Source organism: Pipistrellus hanaki, assembly GCF_964339955.1.
Source record: "Pipistrellus hanaki genome assembly, chromosome: 11".
NCBI lineage: Eukaryota > Metazoa > Chordata > Mammalia > Chiroptera > Vespertilionidae > Pipistrellus > Pipistrellus hanaki.
The window spans coordinates 746,710-761,787 of record NC_140513.1 but is presented as its reverse complement, the minus strand read 5'-3'; the positions used below and the strand labels follow the sequence as shown (position 1 = coordinate 761,787).

Below are 15,078 nucleotides of genomic sequence, written 5' to 3'. Positions count from 1 at the left end.
GCGCTGGCACCGGCGGGGCCTGTGGGGGCTCCCTCCTGCCCGGAGCCCGTGAGGCAGCGTGGTTCCGGCTGGAGGAGCCACTCGGAGCCCCCCCTCGCGTGTTCCTGCCGGTCACGGTCACGGACACGGAGATGTTGCTGCCGGAAAGCACGGCCGTGCCAGTATCACCTGTCCCCTCAGGGGGGGGGGGGGGGGGCGTGCCAGTGTCACCTGTCCCCTGGGGGGGGGGGTCCTGGGGCCGCGGGACCTGAGCGGGCGGGGCCGGGCCAGCGCCCTGACCTTGAGTCACTGCCCCGAACCATGACACGGCCACGCGGCCCCCGCCAACCCCCCCGGCGGCAGAGCCGGCCCGGTTGGGAAATGCTTCCTGTCCTGGCGCCTGTGGCAACGCCGGCCGTGTGCCTGTGGCAATGCCGGCCGTGTGCCTGCGGTTCCCGGCGGGAGTTGCCCAAGGAAGGTCATGTCCCGTTTGCACAACCCCCCGCCCCCCACACCCGCCCTCCTGGCGGCCGTGGGGAGACGGGATAAAAGGCAAGGGCACAGAGCTGTCACCGCTGCCTGTTGCCACGCCGACGCCATGGCGGGTTCCGTGGCCTGGACGGGTGAGTGGACACCATCAGAACCCCATGGGGGATACCTGGAGGGGGGTCCCTCCTACTGCCCCTTGGCCTGCGGGGCCCCCATCCCGGCCCTGAGGGCCCCATCCCAGCCCTGCGGCCCCACCCCGGCCCTGTGGCCCCCACCCCGGCCCTGTGGCCCCACCCCGGCCCTGTGGCCCCCATCCCGGCCCTGTGCCCCCATCCTGGCCCTGAGGCCCCATCCCGGCCCTGAGGGCCCCATCCCGGCCCTGGGGCCCATCCCAGCCCTGAGGCCCCCATCCCTGCCCTGTGGCCCCATCCCGGCCCTGCGGCCCCATCCCGGCCCTGCGGCCCCATCCCGGCCCTGGGGCCCATCCCAGCCCTGCGGCCCCATCCCAGCCCTGAGGCCCCCATCCCGGCCCTGGGGCCCCCATCCTGGCCTTGAGGAGCCCGGGCTGTCAGCCTGAGACGCCCATTACAGGACAGTTTCCTCAGCCGCTGAGACAAGCCTTTTCTCTCCCTTCCCCGGAGCCGCTCAGAGCGCCCGGCCCTGCCCCCGGCCCCCTGCCCCAGCCCAGCCCCTGCCCCTGGCCCCCTGCCCCAGCCCCTGCCCCAGCCCCGCTGCCCGCAGCCCTGCCCCTGCCCCAGCCCCAGCCCCCTCCCCTGCCCCCTGCCCCAGCCCCAGCCCCCTCCCCTGCCCCCTGCCCCAGCCCCAGCCCCTCCCTGCCCCCTGCCCCAGCCCCAGCCCCTCCCCTGCCCCAGCCCCAGCCCCCTCCCCGGCCCCTGCCCCCTGCCCAGCCCCTGCCCCCTGCCCCCTGCCCCAGCCCCAGCCCCCTCCCCTGCCCCCAGCCCCCTCCCCGGCCCCTGCCCCAGCCCCAGCCCCCTCCCCTGCCCCCTGCCCCAGCCCCAGCCCCCTCCCCGGCCCCCCTGCCCCCAGCCCCTGCCCCCTGCCCCCTGCCCCCTGCCCAGCCCCAGCCCTGCCCCCTGCCCCAGCCCCAGCCCCAGCCCCCTCCCCTGCCCTAGCCCCAGCCCCAGCCCCTGCCCCCTGCCCCAGCCCCAGCCCCTCCCCTGCCCTAGCCCCAGCCCCAGCCCTGCCCCCTGCCCCAGCCCCAGCCCCCTCCCCTGCCCCCTGCCCCAGCCCCAGCCCCCTCCCCTGCCCCCAGCCCCCTCCCCGGCCCCTGCCCCAGCCCCTGCCCCCTGCCCCCTGCCCCAGCCCCAGCCCCCTCCCCGGCCCCCTGCCCCAGCCCCCTCCCCGGCCCCCTGCCCCAGCCCCCTCCCTGCCCCCAGCCCCAGCCCCAGCCCCCTCCCCTGCCCCGGCCCCAGCCCCGGCCCTGGCTTTGTCCCAGAGGCGGCTCTGCCAAGGCTCTGGCCGACCCCACACGGGTGCCCGTGAGAGGGCGGGGGCACAGCTCTGAGTCTCCTTGTGAATCAGGTTGAGAGGAGCCGAGGTGCTGACGGTGGTCAGACCTCACCCAGGCCCCATTGCCCTCAGCTGCCTCCGCGCAGCCTCAGCCCGGGGCCAGCTCTGCCCGCCTCAACCACAGCCTGGCCAGCCCAGCTCCCCTTCCCTCACCCGCCCCCCATCCCGGACAGTGTCCCCATGTCCCGCCCCTCCCTGCTTCCGAGGCCGGGCGCAGGAAAACTGGGGGCCCGGGGCCTCAGGGCGGGGGCCGGGGGGCGGAGCCTGGAGGGTGGGGGGCCTCAGGGCGGGGGCCGGGGGGCGGGGCTGGAGGGTGGGGGGCCGGGGGGCGGGGCCGGGGGGCGGGGCCTGGAGGGTGGGGGGCCTCAAGGCGGGGGCCGGGGGGCGGTGGCCGGGGGGTGGGGGTCTGGGAGGGAGCCTGGACTCGGCCCTCTGGGTCCCTCGGGCAGAGGGGCTCTGTGGGGGGCTGTCCTGAGCCGGCCCAGTGGCCTGGGCCTCGGGGCCAGGATGGGCGACGCTGACCCTTGACCCCTCTCTCCGCAGGACTGCTGGCCCTGCTGCTCCTCCCACTCGGTGCGTGCCCCTGTCCGGAGGCTCTGCCCCCTCCCCACACCCCTCCCTGCCCTCCCCTTCCCCGCCCTCCCCTCTTCCCTGGCTCAGCTGTGCCTCTTCCCCTCCCCTTTCCTCAGCTCAGCTCTGCCCCACTCCCCCTGCCCTCCTCTCCCCGCCCCCCACTTCCCTTACCCTCCCCCTCCCCCCTCAGCTGTGCTCCCCTCCCCCTCCCGCCCTCCCCACCTTCCCCCTCCCCCCTCCTCCACTGGCCATACCCCCTGTGCCCGGCTCCCTGCTGACAGCATTCCTCTCCGTGCCCAGCCGCCCCGAGAAGCTGGTCTGCTACTTCACCAACTGGGCGCAGTACCGCCAGGGGCCCGCCCGCTTCCTGCCCCAGGACGTGGAGCCCGGCCTGTGCACCCACCTGGTCTACGCCTTCGCGGGCATGGAGGGCCATCGGCTCCGCCCCATCGAGTGGAACGACGAGCAGCTGTACCGCGACTTCAACGGCCTGAAGCAGAGGCGAGCGCGGGGCCCCAGCCGGCCACGCTCTGCAGCCACGCAGCCCCCCCGTGGCCCTTCACGTGGCCCTCCCCGTGGCCATGGGCCCTCACCTTGGCTGTGGGCCCTCTCCATGGCTGTGGGCCCCTCCCCATGGCCCTCCCCATGGCCATGGCCCCTCCCTGTGGGCCTCTCCCCATGGCCCCTCCCCATGACCCCTCCCCGTGGCCTACCCGTGGCTATGGCCCCTCCCCATGGCCGTGGCCCCTCCCGTGGCCGTGGGCAGTCCCTCTCCCTCTCTGGGCTTCTTGGGCTCCGTGGGGGCGGCGAGATGGACAGGGACCCCGGGCCCTTGGTTTAGGTCCAGGTGGGATCCTTCGTCCTAAAACCTGTCCCATCTTCCGTCCATCTGTCCGTCCGTCCATCAGCTCTGGGGCCTGCCACCTGGGCCACACCCTCGAGGGTTTGTCCTCAGCCTCTGGGTCCTCCTGGCCGGAGCGGGTCCCTCCCGTCCCAGCCTAGAGCCCCGGCCTGTGCCCGCCCACCCACCCCCACCCGCGGGCGCCCGCCACGGGCTCAGCCTGGGCCCCCTGTCCTCCAGGAACCCCCAGCTGAAGACGCTGCTGGCCGTGGGCGGCTGGAACTTCGGCTCCCAGAAGTGAGTGGGCGTGAGCCGCGCGGGAGGCTGGCTGGGGTGTGGACGGGGGGCGGGTAGAGGGGACACGGCCTGGGCTGGGGGGACGCCCCTCTGGGCAGGGCTGCGGCTCAGCTCCGAGGTGCCCGGACGCCGTGTTTGGGGCGCGTGGCGGGGTGGTCCCTGCGCCCGGCCTGGCCCTCGCTCACCGGGAGCCCGGCCGCCGCCCGCCGCCCACGGGCCGTGTGGCCGCTCGCCGCTCCGCAGGTTCTCGGACATGGTGGCCACGGCCCAGACCCGGCAGACCTTCGTGGCCTCGGCCGTGGCGTTCCTGCGCAAACACGGCTTCGACGGCCTCGACCTGGACTGGGAGTACCCGGGCGGCCGCGGCAGCCCGCCCGCCGACCGGCCGCGCTTCACCCTCCTGGTGCAGGTCAGGCCGGCTCAGACGGGGGCCGCGGGGGGGGGGGGGGGGGGCTCGCCGCTCACTGAGCCGCCCCGCAGGAGCTGGCGGCCGCCTTCCAGCGGGAGGCCGCGGCCTCGGGGAAGGAGCGCCTGCTGCTGAGCGCCGCCGTGCCCGCCGGGGCCCAGGCCGTCGCCGCCGGCTACGAGGTGGACCGCATCGCGCAGTGAGTCCGGGGCCTGTCCTGGGGCGGGGGGGGGGGGGGGGGAGGCCTCGTCCTGGGGCGGGGGGGGGGGCAGCTCCCCTCCCCCCAGACCCGCTTCACTCTCACCCCACACTCACACACTCTCACACTCACACACACACACACACACTCTCACACTCACACACTCACACAGACACACTCACACACACACACTCACACACACACACACACACTCACACACACACTCACACACACACACACACACTCACACACTCTCACACTCTCACACACACACAGACACACTCACACACACACACTCACACACACACACTCACACACACACACTCACACACAGACACACACACACACACTCACTCACACACACACACACACACACTCACACACACACACACTCACACACACACACTCACACACACCCTCACACTCACACATTCATACAGTCATGCACACTCACACACTCTCACACTCACACACTCACACAGACACATACACACACACTCACACACACACACTCACACACTCACACTCACACTCACACACACACACACTCACACACACACTCACACACTCACACACACACACACACTCACACACACTCACACACACACACTCACACACACACACACTCACACACTCTCACACACTCTCACACACACACACACACACACTCACACACACTCACACACACACACACTCACACACACACACACACTCACACACACACTCACACACTCTCACACACACACACACACACACACACACTCACACACTCTCACACACACACACACACACACACTCACACTCACACACACACACACACTCACACACACACACTCACACACACACTCACACACACACACACTCACACACACACACACACCCCCTCACACTCACACATTCATACACAGTCATGCACACTCACACATGCACACGCCCGCCTCACCCTGTGGCGGGGGGTGAGGAGGGGCCGGGGAAGAGGGCCGCTCCCGCTCACTGCCCCCCTCCCGCCCTCCCAGGAGCCTGGACTTCATTAGCCTCATGGCTTACGACCTGCACGGCTCCTGGGAGCGGAGCACCGGCCACCACAGCGCCCTCTTCCCGAGGCCCGAGGAGCGCGGGGCAGACGCTGAGCTCAACGTGGTGCGTGGCCGCGCGTGTGCATGTGTGGCTGTGGGTGTGTGCGTGGCCGTGGCTGTGTGCGCTGCAGTGGGTGTGTGTGCGTGGCCGTGGGTGTGTGCGTGGCCATGGGTGTGTGTGCGTGGCCGTGGGTGTGTGTGCGTGGCCGTGGATGTGTGCGTGGCCGTGGGTGTGTGCGTGTGGCCGTGGGTGTGTGCGTGGCCGTGGGTGTGGAGGGAAGAGGGAGGCCAGCCCCGTCCAGCGCCTCCTCTGAGCCTCAGGCCCCGGGGCAGCGGCTCGCGGGTGGGAGCGGGGCGTGGGGTCCTGGGCGCCTGTGCTGCCGGGCCGGACCCTGTGCGTCTGGGCTGGTGTCAGACCCGGGACGAGGCTGAGCCGACCCAGGAGGGACCTTCCTCTGGGCTGAGCCCCGGCACCGCCGCCTTCCGGAAGATGCTCTGGCGTCTCCCAGGCCACAGCCCCCCCCAGGCTTGGGGCGGGGGCTCTGGGAGGACACGGGCCACTTTCTGTGTGTGTGTGTGTGTGTGTGTGTGTGTGTGTGTGTTTCCGGGAGGGAGGGGGAGGGAGAAGCCTCGAGGAGCGGGAGCGGGGTCGGGTCGCCGCCCTGCAGGCCCCTCGGGCTGGAACGCCGGCCGCCCTGACAGCCTCAGGCCGGAGGCGGGCGTGGTGCGTGCCTGTTTCACCGGCAGGAGCCTGGGGCTGGGAGGTGAGGAGGCGCTGGAGCAGGCACTGGCTGCCTGGCTCACGGCGTCCGTCCGAGCTCCTGGGACGGGCCTGGCGCTCGGTGTCTGTCACCGTGGGCTCAGGGCGTGGCTGCCGTGTCTCACTGAGCGAGTCCATGGACAGACGGACAGACGGGCGGGCGGGCAGATGGATGGATGGGCGGATGGGCAGACGGATGGATGGACGGGCGGGTGGACGGATGGACGGACGGGCGGGCAGGCGGACGGATGGATGGACGGGCGGGCGGACGGACGGGAGGACAGATGGACGGACGGGCGGGCGGGCGGACGGATGGATGGACGGGCGGGCGGACGGGCGGACGGACGGGAGGACAGATGGACGAACGGGCGGGCGGGCGGACTGGCAGGTGGGTGGGCGGGCGGATGGATGGACTGGTGGGCAGGCCCCCCCCTCGGACGTCGAGGCTCAGGCTGCACACTGGCCCCCCAGGACCACGCGGTGCAGCTGTGGCTGCAGAAGGGGACCCCGGCCGGCAAGCTGGTGCTGGGTGTGCCCACCTACGGGCGGACCTTCACCCTGGCTTCCCCCGCGGACAGCGGGGTGGGCGCCCCGGCCACAGGGCCCGGCGCCCCAGGCCCCTTCACCCGGGAGGCGGGGCTGCTGGCCTACTACGAGGTAGGACGCTGGGCACGCCCCACCCCCATGGGCATCGGGCACCACGCCCCACACAGGGCATCGGGCACCCCCCCCCCCCCCCACACACACACACAGGGCATCGGGCACACGCCAGGGTCAGGGTCACTGGGTCTGTCTCACACACACACACACACACACACACACACACTCGCACACACACACACACCCCGTCCTCCGGGCTCCGGGCTCCGGGCTCCGGGCTCCGGGCAGGGCTCTGTCTGTGGCTCGGAGCAGGGCCGCCACCTCCCACCCCCGCCCGCCCTCTCCCCGCAGGTGTGCGCCTGGACGGGGGCGGCCCGGCACCGGCTCCCGGGCCAGCAGGCGCCCTACGCCTCCCGCGACGACCAGTGGGTGGGCTTCGACGATGCCGAGAGCCTCAAGGCCAAGGTGAGGCCCGCCCTGCGGGGTCCGGGCGGGCGGGTGCGGGGGCTCTAACACCCCGTGACCCCGGGACCCCAGGACCCCGGGACCCAGTGACCCCGGGACCCAGTGACCCCGGGACCCCGGGACCCAGTGACCCAAACACCAGTGACCAGTGACTGGACGGACTCCCGGAGGGGCTGCGCGGCATCCAGCCACGCTCTGCCCGGCGGCACTTGGTCCCTGTGGCTCCAGTGATGAGAGACCAGCGAGAGCCGTGGCCCCCCAGCGCCACGGGAGACGTGGCTGAGTGCAGACACGCGGGGAGGTGCCTGCGCACCCACCTGACCGCAGACTGACTCGAGTGCCCGCTGCTCAGCTGGCGGCGGAGACGCTGGTTTCACTGTTCTCGGGCCCGGCTCCCCCGGTGTGAGGTCATCAGCTCCTGCAGAGGGTTAGGTTAGGGCTGAGGTCAAGGTCAGAGTCAGGGTCAGGGTCAGAGTCAGGGCTGGGGCTAGGTTTGGGGTTAGGGAGGGTTAGGGTTAGGGTAGGGCTATGGTTAGGGTTATGGTTAGTGTCGGGGTCAGAGTCAGGGTCAGGGTCAGGATTAGGGCTATGGTCAGGGTCAGGGTCAGGGTCGGCCCAACTGAGTGTCCCCGTCAGTCACTCTGCAGGCAGCGGTGTAGACAGAGCCCTGGGGCTAGAGGAGGGAGAGCCAGGCGGGGAGGACGGGGGAGGCCGCACAGCTGGGCCTCACGGTTGGGGCAGGTCTGGGGGGGCAGCTGGAGAGGGAGATGGGGTCAGCCAGCCCACGCCTCCCCAGCCTGACTGCGGGGAGCCGGGCCGGCGGGGGAGGGGGAGGGAAGCCACTCGGAGGGAACGGCCCTGCCTGCCCCAGGAAGCTGGGGGGCAGCAGAGAGGCCCCGGAGGGCAGGCAGGGAGCCACGCAGGCCTTGGGGAGCTTTCGTTCCCATGGCAACAGTTCAGCCAGACCAGCAGGCAGCACCTGGGCAGGGAAGGCCCTGAGGCCAGCCTCCACCTGAGGGGCCCACGCTGCCCACCCTTCACCCACCCGCCCCTCATCCCCCTCACTCCTCCCACCCCTCACCCCGCCCCTCCTCACCTCGCACCCCTCACCCCTCCCACCCCTCACCCCGCCCCCTTCACCCCTCCCACCCCTCACCTTGCCCCCCCTCACCCCTCACACCCCTCACCCCTCCCACCCCTCACCCCGCCCCTTCTCACCCCTCACACCCCTCACCCCTCCCACCCCTCACCTCGCCCCCCCTCACCCCTCCCACCCCTCACCCCGCCCCTCCTCACCTCGCCCCCCCCCCACACCTCCTGCTGGGGACGGACGTTCTTCCTGACGTGCCGGCCCGATGGACTCAGCTATTCAGCACCCAGGCCAGGAGCCTCGGCCACTCCGGTCTGGGGAGCCGGGCTGGCGCTGCCCACGGCCTCAGCCCCCCTCCCCCCCCCCGCAGGTCGGCTACCTGAAGGGGAAGGGCCTGGGTGGGGCCATGGTCTGGGCGCTGGACATGGATGACTTCGCGGGCTCCTCCTGCGGCCAGGGCCGGTACCCCCTCCTCCGGACGCTGCACACGGAGCTGGGTGAGCCGGGGCGGGCGGTCCCGGCTCCTCCCGAGGACGCTGGAGCACCCTCTTCCGGACGGCAAGGCCCCGGCGGGTGGCGGGGGCCCATGGCGGGCGGCAGGTGGCTGCTGACCCGCAGGACACCCAGCGCCAGGTCCCCCGTGGCCGTGGCCCTCGCGTGGCTGTGCTCGGCTGTGGTGGGTTGGGGTGCGGAGCTCCGTCCGCCGTGGTCGCTGACTGCGTGGCCTGTGGGCTCGGGGCCTCGGGGCCCTTGCTGAACCCCGCCTGCCTTCCAGGTCTCCCAGCCGCGCCTTCCGAGCGCCCCCAGCCCGAGGCTCCGGCTCCAGCCCCGCCCTCTGAGCCCGAGGGCGGCCCCGGCCCCGGACACGGCCCCGGACAAGGCCCCTCCTGCCAGGGCCAGGCCGACGGGCTGTACCCGCACCCCCAGGACCCGGCCGGCTTCTACAGCTGCGCCGGGGGCCGGCTCTTCCTGCAGCACTGCCCGCAGGGCCTGGTGTTCAGCGCCGCCTGCCGCTGCTGCACCTGGGCGTGAGCCCGCCGCCGAGCCCGCCCCCTGCCCCCCGGCCCCGGCCCCCCTCAGCCCCCCTCAGCCCCCCCACGCCCCCCCACCCCCCTCAGCCCCCCTCAGCCCCCCTCAGCCCCCTTCAGCCCCCCCACCCCCCTCAGCCCCCCCACCCCCCTCAGCCCCCCTCAGCCCCCCCACCCCCCTCAGCCCCCCTCAGCCCCCCTCAGCTCCCCCTCAGCCCCCCCACCCCCCTCAGCCCCCCTCAGCCCCCCTCAGCTCCCCCTCAGCCCCCCCACCCCCCTCAGCCCCCCTCAGCGCTCTCGCCAGGTCTCGGCTCTGCTCCTCGGCGCCTCTTTTTCTGCAAAATAAACCGGTTGCACCTGCGCCTGGTCGTGGCTTTGCTCGGGCTCCTGGGCAGGGAGGCGGAGGGGCCGGCGTCGGGCAGGCACAGGGAGGGTGGGGCAAGAGGCGGTGGACTCCGGCCGAGCCAAGCCCCGTGCCAGGGACAGGCAGGCCCCACACCGGCCACAGCCTCCGGCCCAGGCGGCCACGCCCGGGTGGCCCGGCCTCCAGCACCTCCTTCCCGGCCCGAAGCCCCTCGGGCGCTGTTCCCAGGGTGCACACGAGGGGGCAGCAGAGAGACTCTCCGGGCGCCTCCTCCAGCTGTGATTGCCCCGCTGCCCACGAGGGGGCGCTCTGTCCGCTGGGCGCACAGGAGAACACGGAGCTAAGTTCCCGGAAATAACGGCTATTTTAACCCCTTTCCCCCATTTCCGCTGACGGCCGCCGGGAGCCGAGGGGAGGGGTCAGTCCCGCACGAGAGGCCCGTTCTGCGCGGCGGGTTGGTGTGTCCAGTTGCAGGGCCTTCGCCACAGCCTCATTCTAGAACATTCTTCCCCCTCAAAACAGAGGCACCCTCACCTGGGGGGGGGGGGGCTGCTCAGTCCGCCCACGGACAGCGGGACCACGTTCCCACTTGACACCCCAAGTTACAGCGGGAGGTGGGGCATCACCAAGGAGCTCCTGGTGCTAGCCGAAACCGGTGTGGCTCAGTGGATAGAGCGTCGGCCTGCGGACTGAAAGGTCCCAGGTTCAATTCCGGTCAAGGGCATGTACCTTGGTTGCGGGCACATCCCCAGTAGGGGCTGTGCAGGAGGCAGCTGATTGATGACTCTCATTGATGTTTCTGGCTCTCTATCTCTCTCCCTTCCTGTCTGTAAAAAATAAAAAAATAAGAAAAATAAAAAAGCTTCTGGTTCTGGAGGGCGGCCCCCCAGTAGGCGGGGCTCGGGCAGGGGACACGGGGTCCCGGCGAGGGAGGACCGGTGCCTGACCTCCGGGGACACAGCGGTGACAGCGCCGTCACGGGTCCCTGGATCTGCAGGACCCGGGACGGACCCGGCGAGGCCGGAGCGGCCGGGCGGAACCCTGTCCCCCCGCACCCGCACTCGGTGCCCGGGAACCGGGCAGTCGGCTGCGCGGCGGACGCTCTTGTGGAAGCGGCCACGTCGCTCCGGTGGTGGCTGCCGTCGGCCTCGGTTCCCTCCTGTCCGTCCGTCCGACAGTGATGGATCTTCCTCCATCAACAACGTGTGACAGCGACGCCCGTGCTCGGCTGCTGTCGCGTCCGCAGAGACAGCCTGAGTCGTGGGAGCGTGTTCCTCCCGCCTCCCGGCCCCCACGGGAGTCTGACCGCCCCCCACCGGCCGGTGCTGCGGGCACAGGGACGGGCGGAGGGAGCAGGCAGGGGGCGGGCGGGCCCAGGGAACGCTGACCGGAGCGCCGAGCCCTCCGCCCGCCCAGAGCTGATGCCGTCCCCCGCCCCCCCCGCACCCCACCCGGTCTCAGAGACCCGCTTCGTAATGAGCCCGGTCACCGGAGACTTTTCACGGAAAAAGTCCACTTTCCCAGCCCCTCAGGGGCTCATTCTATTGTACATGCGAGAGTTCTGGATCATACCTATGCCGAGACCCCACAGAGCCTCAGCCTGTTCTTGGTCCCAGCGTTATCCTTACCATAACGTTAACCCAACCCAGCAAAATGCTTATCCCTAACACTAACCCTAACCCTAACCGTATCCTTTCCATAACCCTAACCCTAACCCTATCCATATCCATAACCCTAACCCTAACCCTAACCCTAACCCTAACCCTAACCCTAACCCTATCCATATCCATAACCCTAACCCTAACCCTAACCCTATCCTTATCCATAACCCTAACCCTAACCCTAACCCTATCCTTATCCATGACCCTAACCCTAACCCTAACCCTATCCTTATCCCTAACCCTAACCCTAACCCTATCCTTATCCGTAACCCTAACCCTAACCCTAACCCTATCCTTATCCCTAACCCTAACCCTAACCCTAACCCTATCCTTATCCATAACCCTAACCCTAACCCTATCCTTATCCATAACCCTAACCCTAACCCTATCCTTATCCATAACCCTAACCCTAACCCTAACCCTAACCCTATCCTTACCAATAACCCTAACCCTAACCTTAACCCTATCCTTATCCCTAACCCTAACCCTAACCCTAATCCTATCCTTATCCCTAACCCTAACCCTATCCTTATCCATAACCCTAACCCTAACCCTAACCCTATCCTTATCCCTAACCCTAACCCTAACCCTAACCTTATCCCTAACCCTAACCCTAAACCTAACCCTATCCTTATCCATAACCCTAACCCTAACCCTAACCCTATCCTTATCCTATCCTTATTCATAACCCTAACCCTAACCCTAACCCTATCCTTATCCATGACCCTAACCCTAACCCTAACCCTATCCTTATCCGTAACCCTAACCCTAACCCTAACCCTATCCTTATCCATAACCCTAACCCTAACCCTATCCTTATCCATAACCCTAACCCTAACCCTATCCTTATCCATAACCCTAACCCGAACCCTAACCCTATCCTTACAAATAACCCTAACCCTAACCCTAACCCTAATCCTAACCCTATCCTTATCCCTAACCCTAACCCTAACCCTAACCCTGACCCTATCCTTATCCATAACCCTAACCCTAACCCTAACCCTAACACTATCCTTATCCCTAAACCTAACCCTAACCCTATCCTTATCCCTAACCCTAACCCTAACCCTAACCCTAACCCTAACCCTATCCTTATCCATAACCCTAACCCTAACCCTAACCCTAACCCTATCCTTATCCATAACCCTAACCCTAACCCTAACACTATCCTTATCCCTAAACCTAACCCTAACCCTATCCTTATCCCTAACCCTAACCCTAACCCTAACCCTATCCTTATCCATAACCCTAACCCTAACCCTAACCCTAACCCTATCCTTATCCATAACCCTAACCCGAACCCTAACCCTAACCCTATCCTTATCCATGACCCTAACCCTAACCCTAACCCTATCCTTATCCCTAACCCTAACCCTAACCCTATCCTTATCCGTAACCCTAACCCTAACCCTAACCCTATCCTTATCCCTAACCCTAACCCTAACCCAAACCCTATCCTTATCCATAACCCTAACCCTATCCTTATCCATAACCCTAACCCTAACCCTAACCCTATCCTTATACATAACCCTAACCCTAACCCTATCCTTATACCTAATCCTAACCCTAACCCTATCCTTATCCCTAACCCTAACCCTAACCCTATCCTTATCCATAACCCTAACCCTAACCCTAACCTTAACCCTATCCTTATCCATAACCCTAACCCTATCCTTACCCATAACCCTAACCCTAACCCTAACCCAAACCCTATCCCTAACCCTAACCCTAACCCTAACCCTAACCCTAACCCTAAACCTATCCTTATCCCTAACCCTAACCCTAACCCTATCCTTATCCCTAACCCTAACCCTAACCCTATTTTTATCCCTAACCCTAACCCTAACCCTATCCTTATCCGTAACCCTAACCCTATCCTTATTCCTAACCCTAACCCTAACACTAACCCTACCCTTATCCCTAACCCTAACCCTAACCCTATCCTTATCCATTACCCTAACCTTAACCCTAACCTTAACAGTATCCTTATCCATAACTCTAACCCTAACCCTAACCCTATCCTTATCCATAACCCTAACCCTATCCTTACCCATAACCCTAACCCTAACCCAAACCCTATCCCTAATCCTAACCCTAACCCTATCCTTATCCATAACCCTAACCCTATCCTTACCCATAACCTTAACCCTAACCCTAACCCTATCCTTATCCATAACACTAACCCTAACCCTAACCCTATCCTTATCCATAACCCTAGCCCTAACCCTAACCCTATCCTTATACATAACCCTAACCCTAACCCTATCCTTATCCCTAACCCTAACCCTAACCTTATCCTTACCCATAACCCTAACCCTAACCCTAACCCAAACCCTATCCCTAACCCTAACCCTAAGCCTATCCTTATCCCTAACCCTAACCCTAACCCAAACCCTATCCCTAACCCTAACCCTATCCTTATCACTAACCCTAACCCTATCCTTATCCATAACCCTAACCCTAACCCTAACCCTATCCTTATCCCTAATCCTAACCCTAACCCTATCCTTATCCATAACCCTAACCTTAACCCTAACCTTAACCCTATCCTTATCCATAACCCTAACCCTAACCCTAACCCTATCCTTATCCATAACCCTAACCCTATCCTTACCCATAACCCTAACCCTAACCCTAACCCTATCCTTATCCATAACCCTAACCCTAACCCTAACCCTATCCTTATCCAAAACCCTAGCCCTAACCCTAACCCTATCCTTATCCATAACCCTAACCTAACCCTATCCTATCCTAACCTAACCCTAACCCTATCCTTATCCCTAACCCTAACCCTAACCCTATTTTATCCCTAACCCTAACCCTAACCCTATCCTTATCCGTAAACCTAACCCTATCCTTATTCCTAACCCTAACCCTAACCCTAACCCTAACCCTATCCTATCCCTAACCCTAACCCTAACCCTATCCTTATCCATTACCCTAACCTTAACCCTAACCTTAACAGTATCCTTATCCATAACTCTAACCCTAACCCTAACCCTATCCTTATCCATAACCCTAACCCTATCCTTACCCATAACCTAACCCTAACCCAAACCCTATCCCTAATCCTAACCCTAACCCTATCCTTATCCATAACCCTAACCTTATCCTTACCCATAACCCTAACCCTAACCCTAACCCTATCCTTATCCATAACCCTAACCTTAACCCTAACCTTAACCCTATCCTTATCCATAACCCTAACCCTAACCCTAACCCTATCCTTATCCATAACCCTAACCCTATCCTTACCCATAACCCTAACCCTAACCCTAACCCAAACCCTATCCCTAACCCTAACCCTAACCCTATCCTTATCCCTAACCCTAACCCTAACCCTAACCCAAACCCTATCCCTAACCCTAACCCTATCCTTATCCCTAACCCTAACCCTATCCTTATCCATAACCCTAACCCTAACCCTAACCCTATCCTTATCCCTAACCCTAACCCTAACCCTATCCTTATCCATAACCCTAACCTTAACCCTAACCTTAACCCTATCCTTATCCATAACCCTAACCCTAACCCTATCCTTATCCATAACCCTAACCCTATCCTTATCCATAACCCTAACCCTAACCCTAACCCTATCCTTATCCATAACCCTAACCCTAACCCTAACCCTAACCCTAACCCTATCCTTATCCATAACCCTAACCCTAACCCTAACCCTATCCTTATCCATAACCCTAACCCTAACCCTAACCCTAACCC

At 65.0% G+C, this 15,078-nt stretch overlaps 1 protein-coding gene across 1 annotated transcript; it reads left to right on the top strand.

The window, feature by feature from the left end:
- The first annotated feature begins 388 nt into the window (after positions 1-388).
- On the top strand, positions 389-9,498 carry CHIT1 (chitinase 1). The gene is made up of 11 exons (XM_084898308.1): positions 389-602; positions 2,542-2,575; positions 2,872-3,072; positions 3,653-3,709; positions 3,953-4,118; positions 4,190-4,314; positions 5,331-5,454; positions 6,622-6,807; positions 7,102-7,215; positions 8,676-8,802; positions 9,081-9,498. Exons 1-11 carry the CDS (start codon positions 461-463, stop codon positions 9,335-9,337), a joined length of 1,533 nt encoding a protein of 510 aa, XP_084754434.1. The 5' UTR covers positions 389-460; the 3' UTR covers positions 9,338-9,498.
- Positions 9,499-15,078: the final 5,580 nt, after the last annotated feature.

What these genes read in the sequence shown, in the direction of transcription:
- CHIT1 (XM_084898308.1), top strand. Translation starts at nt 461, where the DNA reads ATGTCCCGTTTGCACAACCCCCCGCCCCCCACACCCGCCCTCCTGGCG. An exon ending in GGGTTCCGTGGCCTGGACGG is followed by an intron (nt 603 to 2,541) that starts GTGAGTGGACAC and finishes CTCTCTCCGCAG; the next exon opens with GACTGCTGGCCCTGCTGCTC. An exon ending in CTGCTCCTCCCACTCGGTGC is followed by an intron (nt 2,576 to 2,871) that starts GTGCCCCTGTCC and finishes CTCCGTGCCCAG; the next exon opens with CCGCCCCGAGAAGCTGGTCT.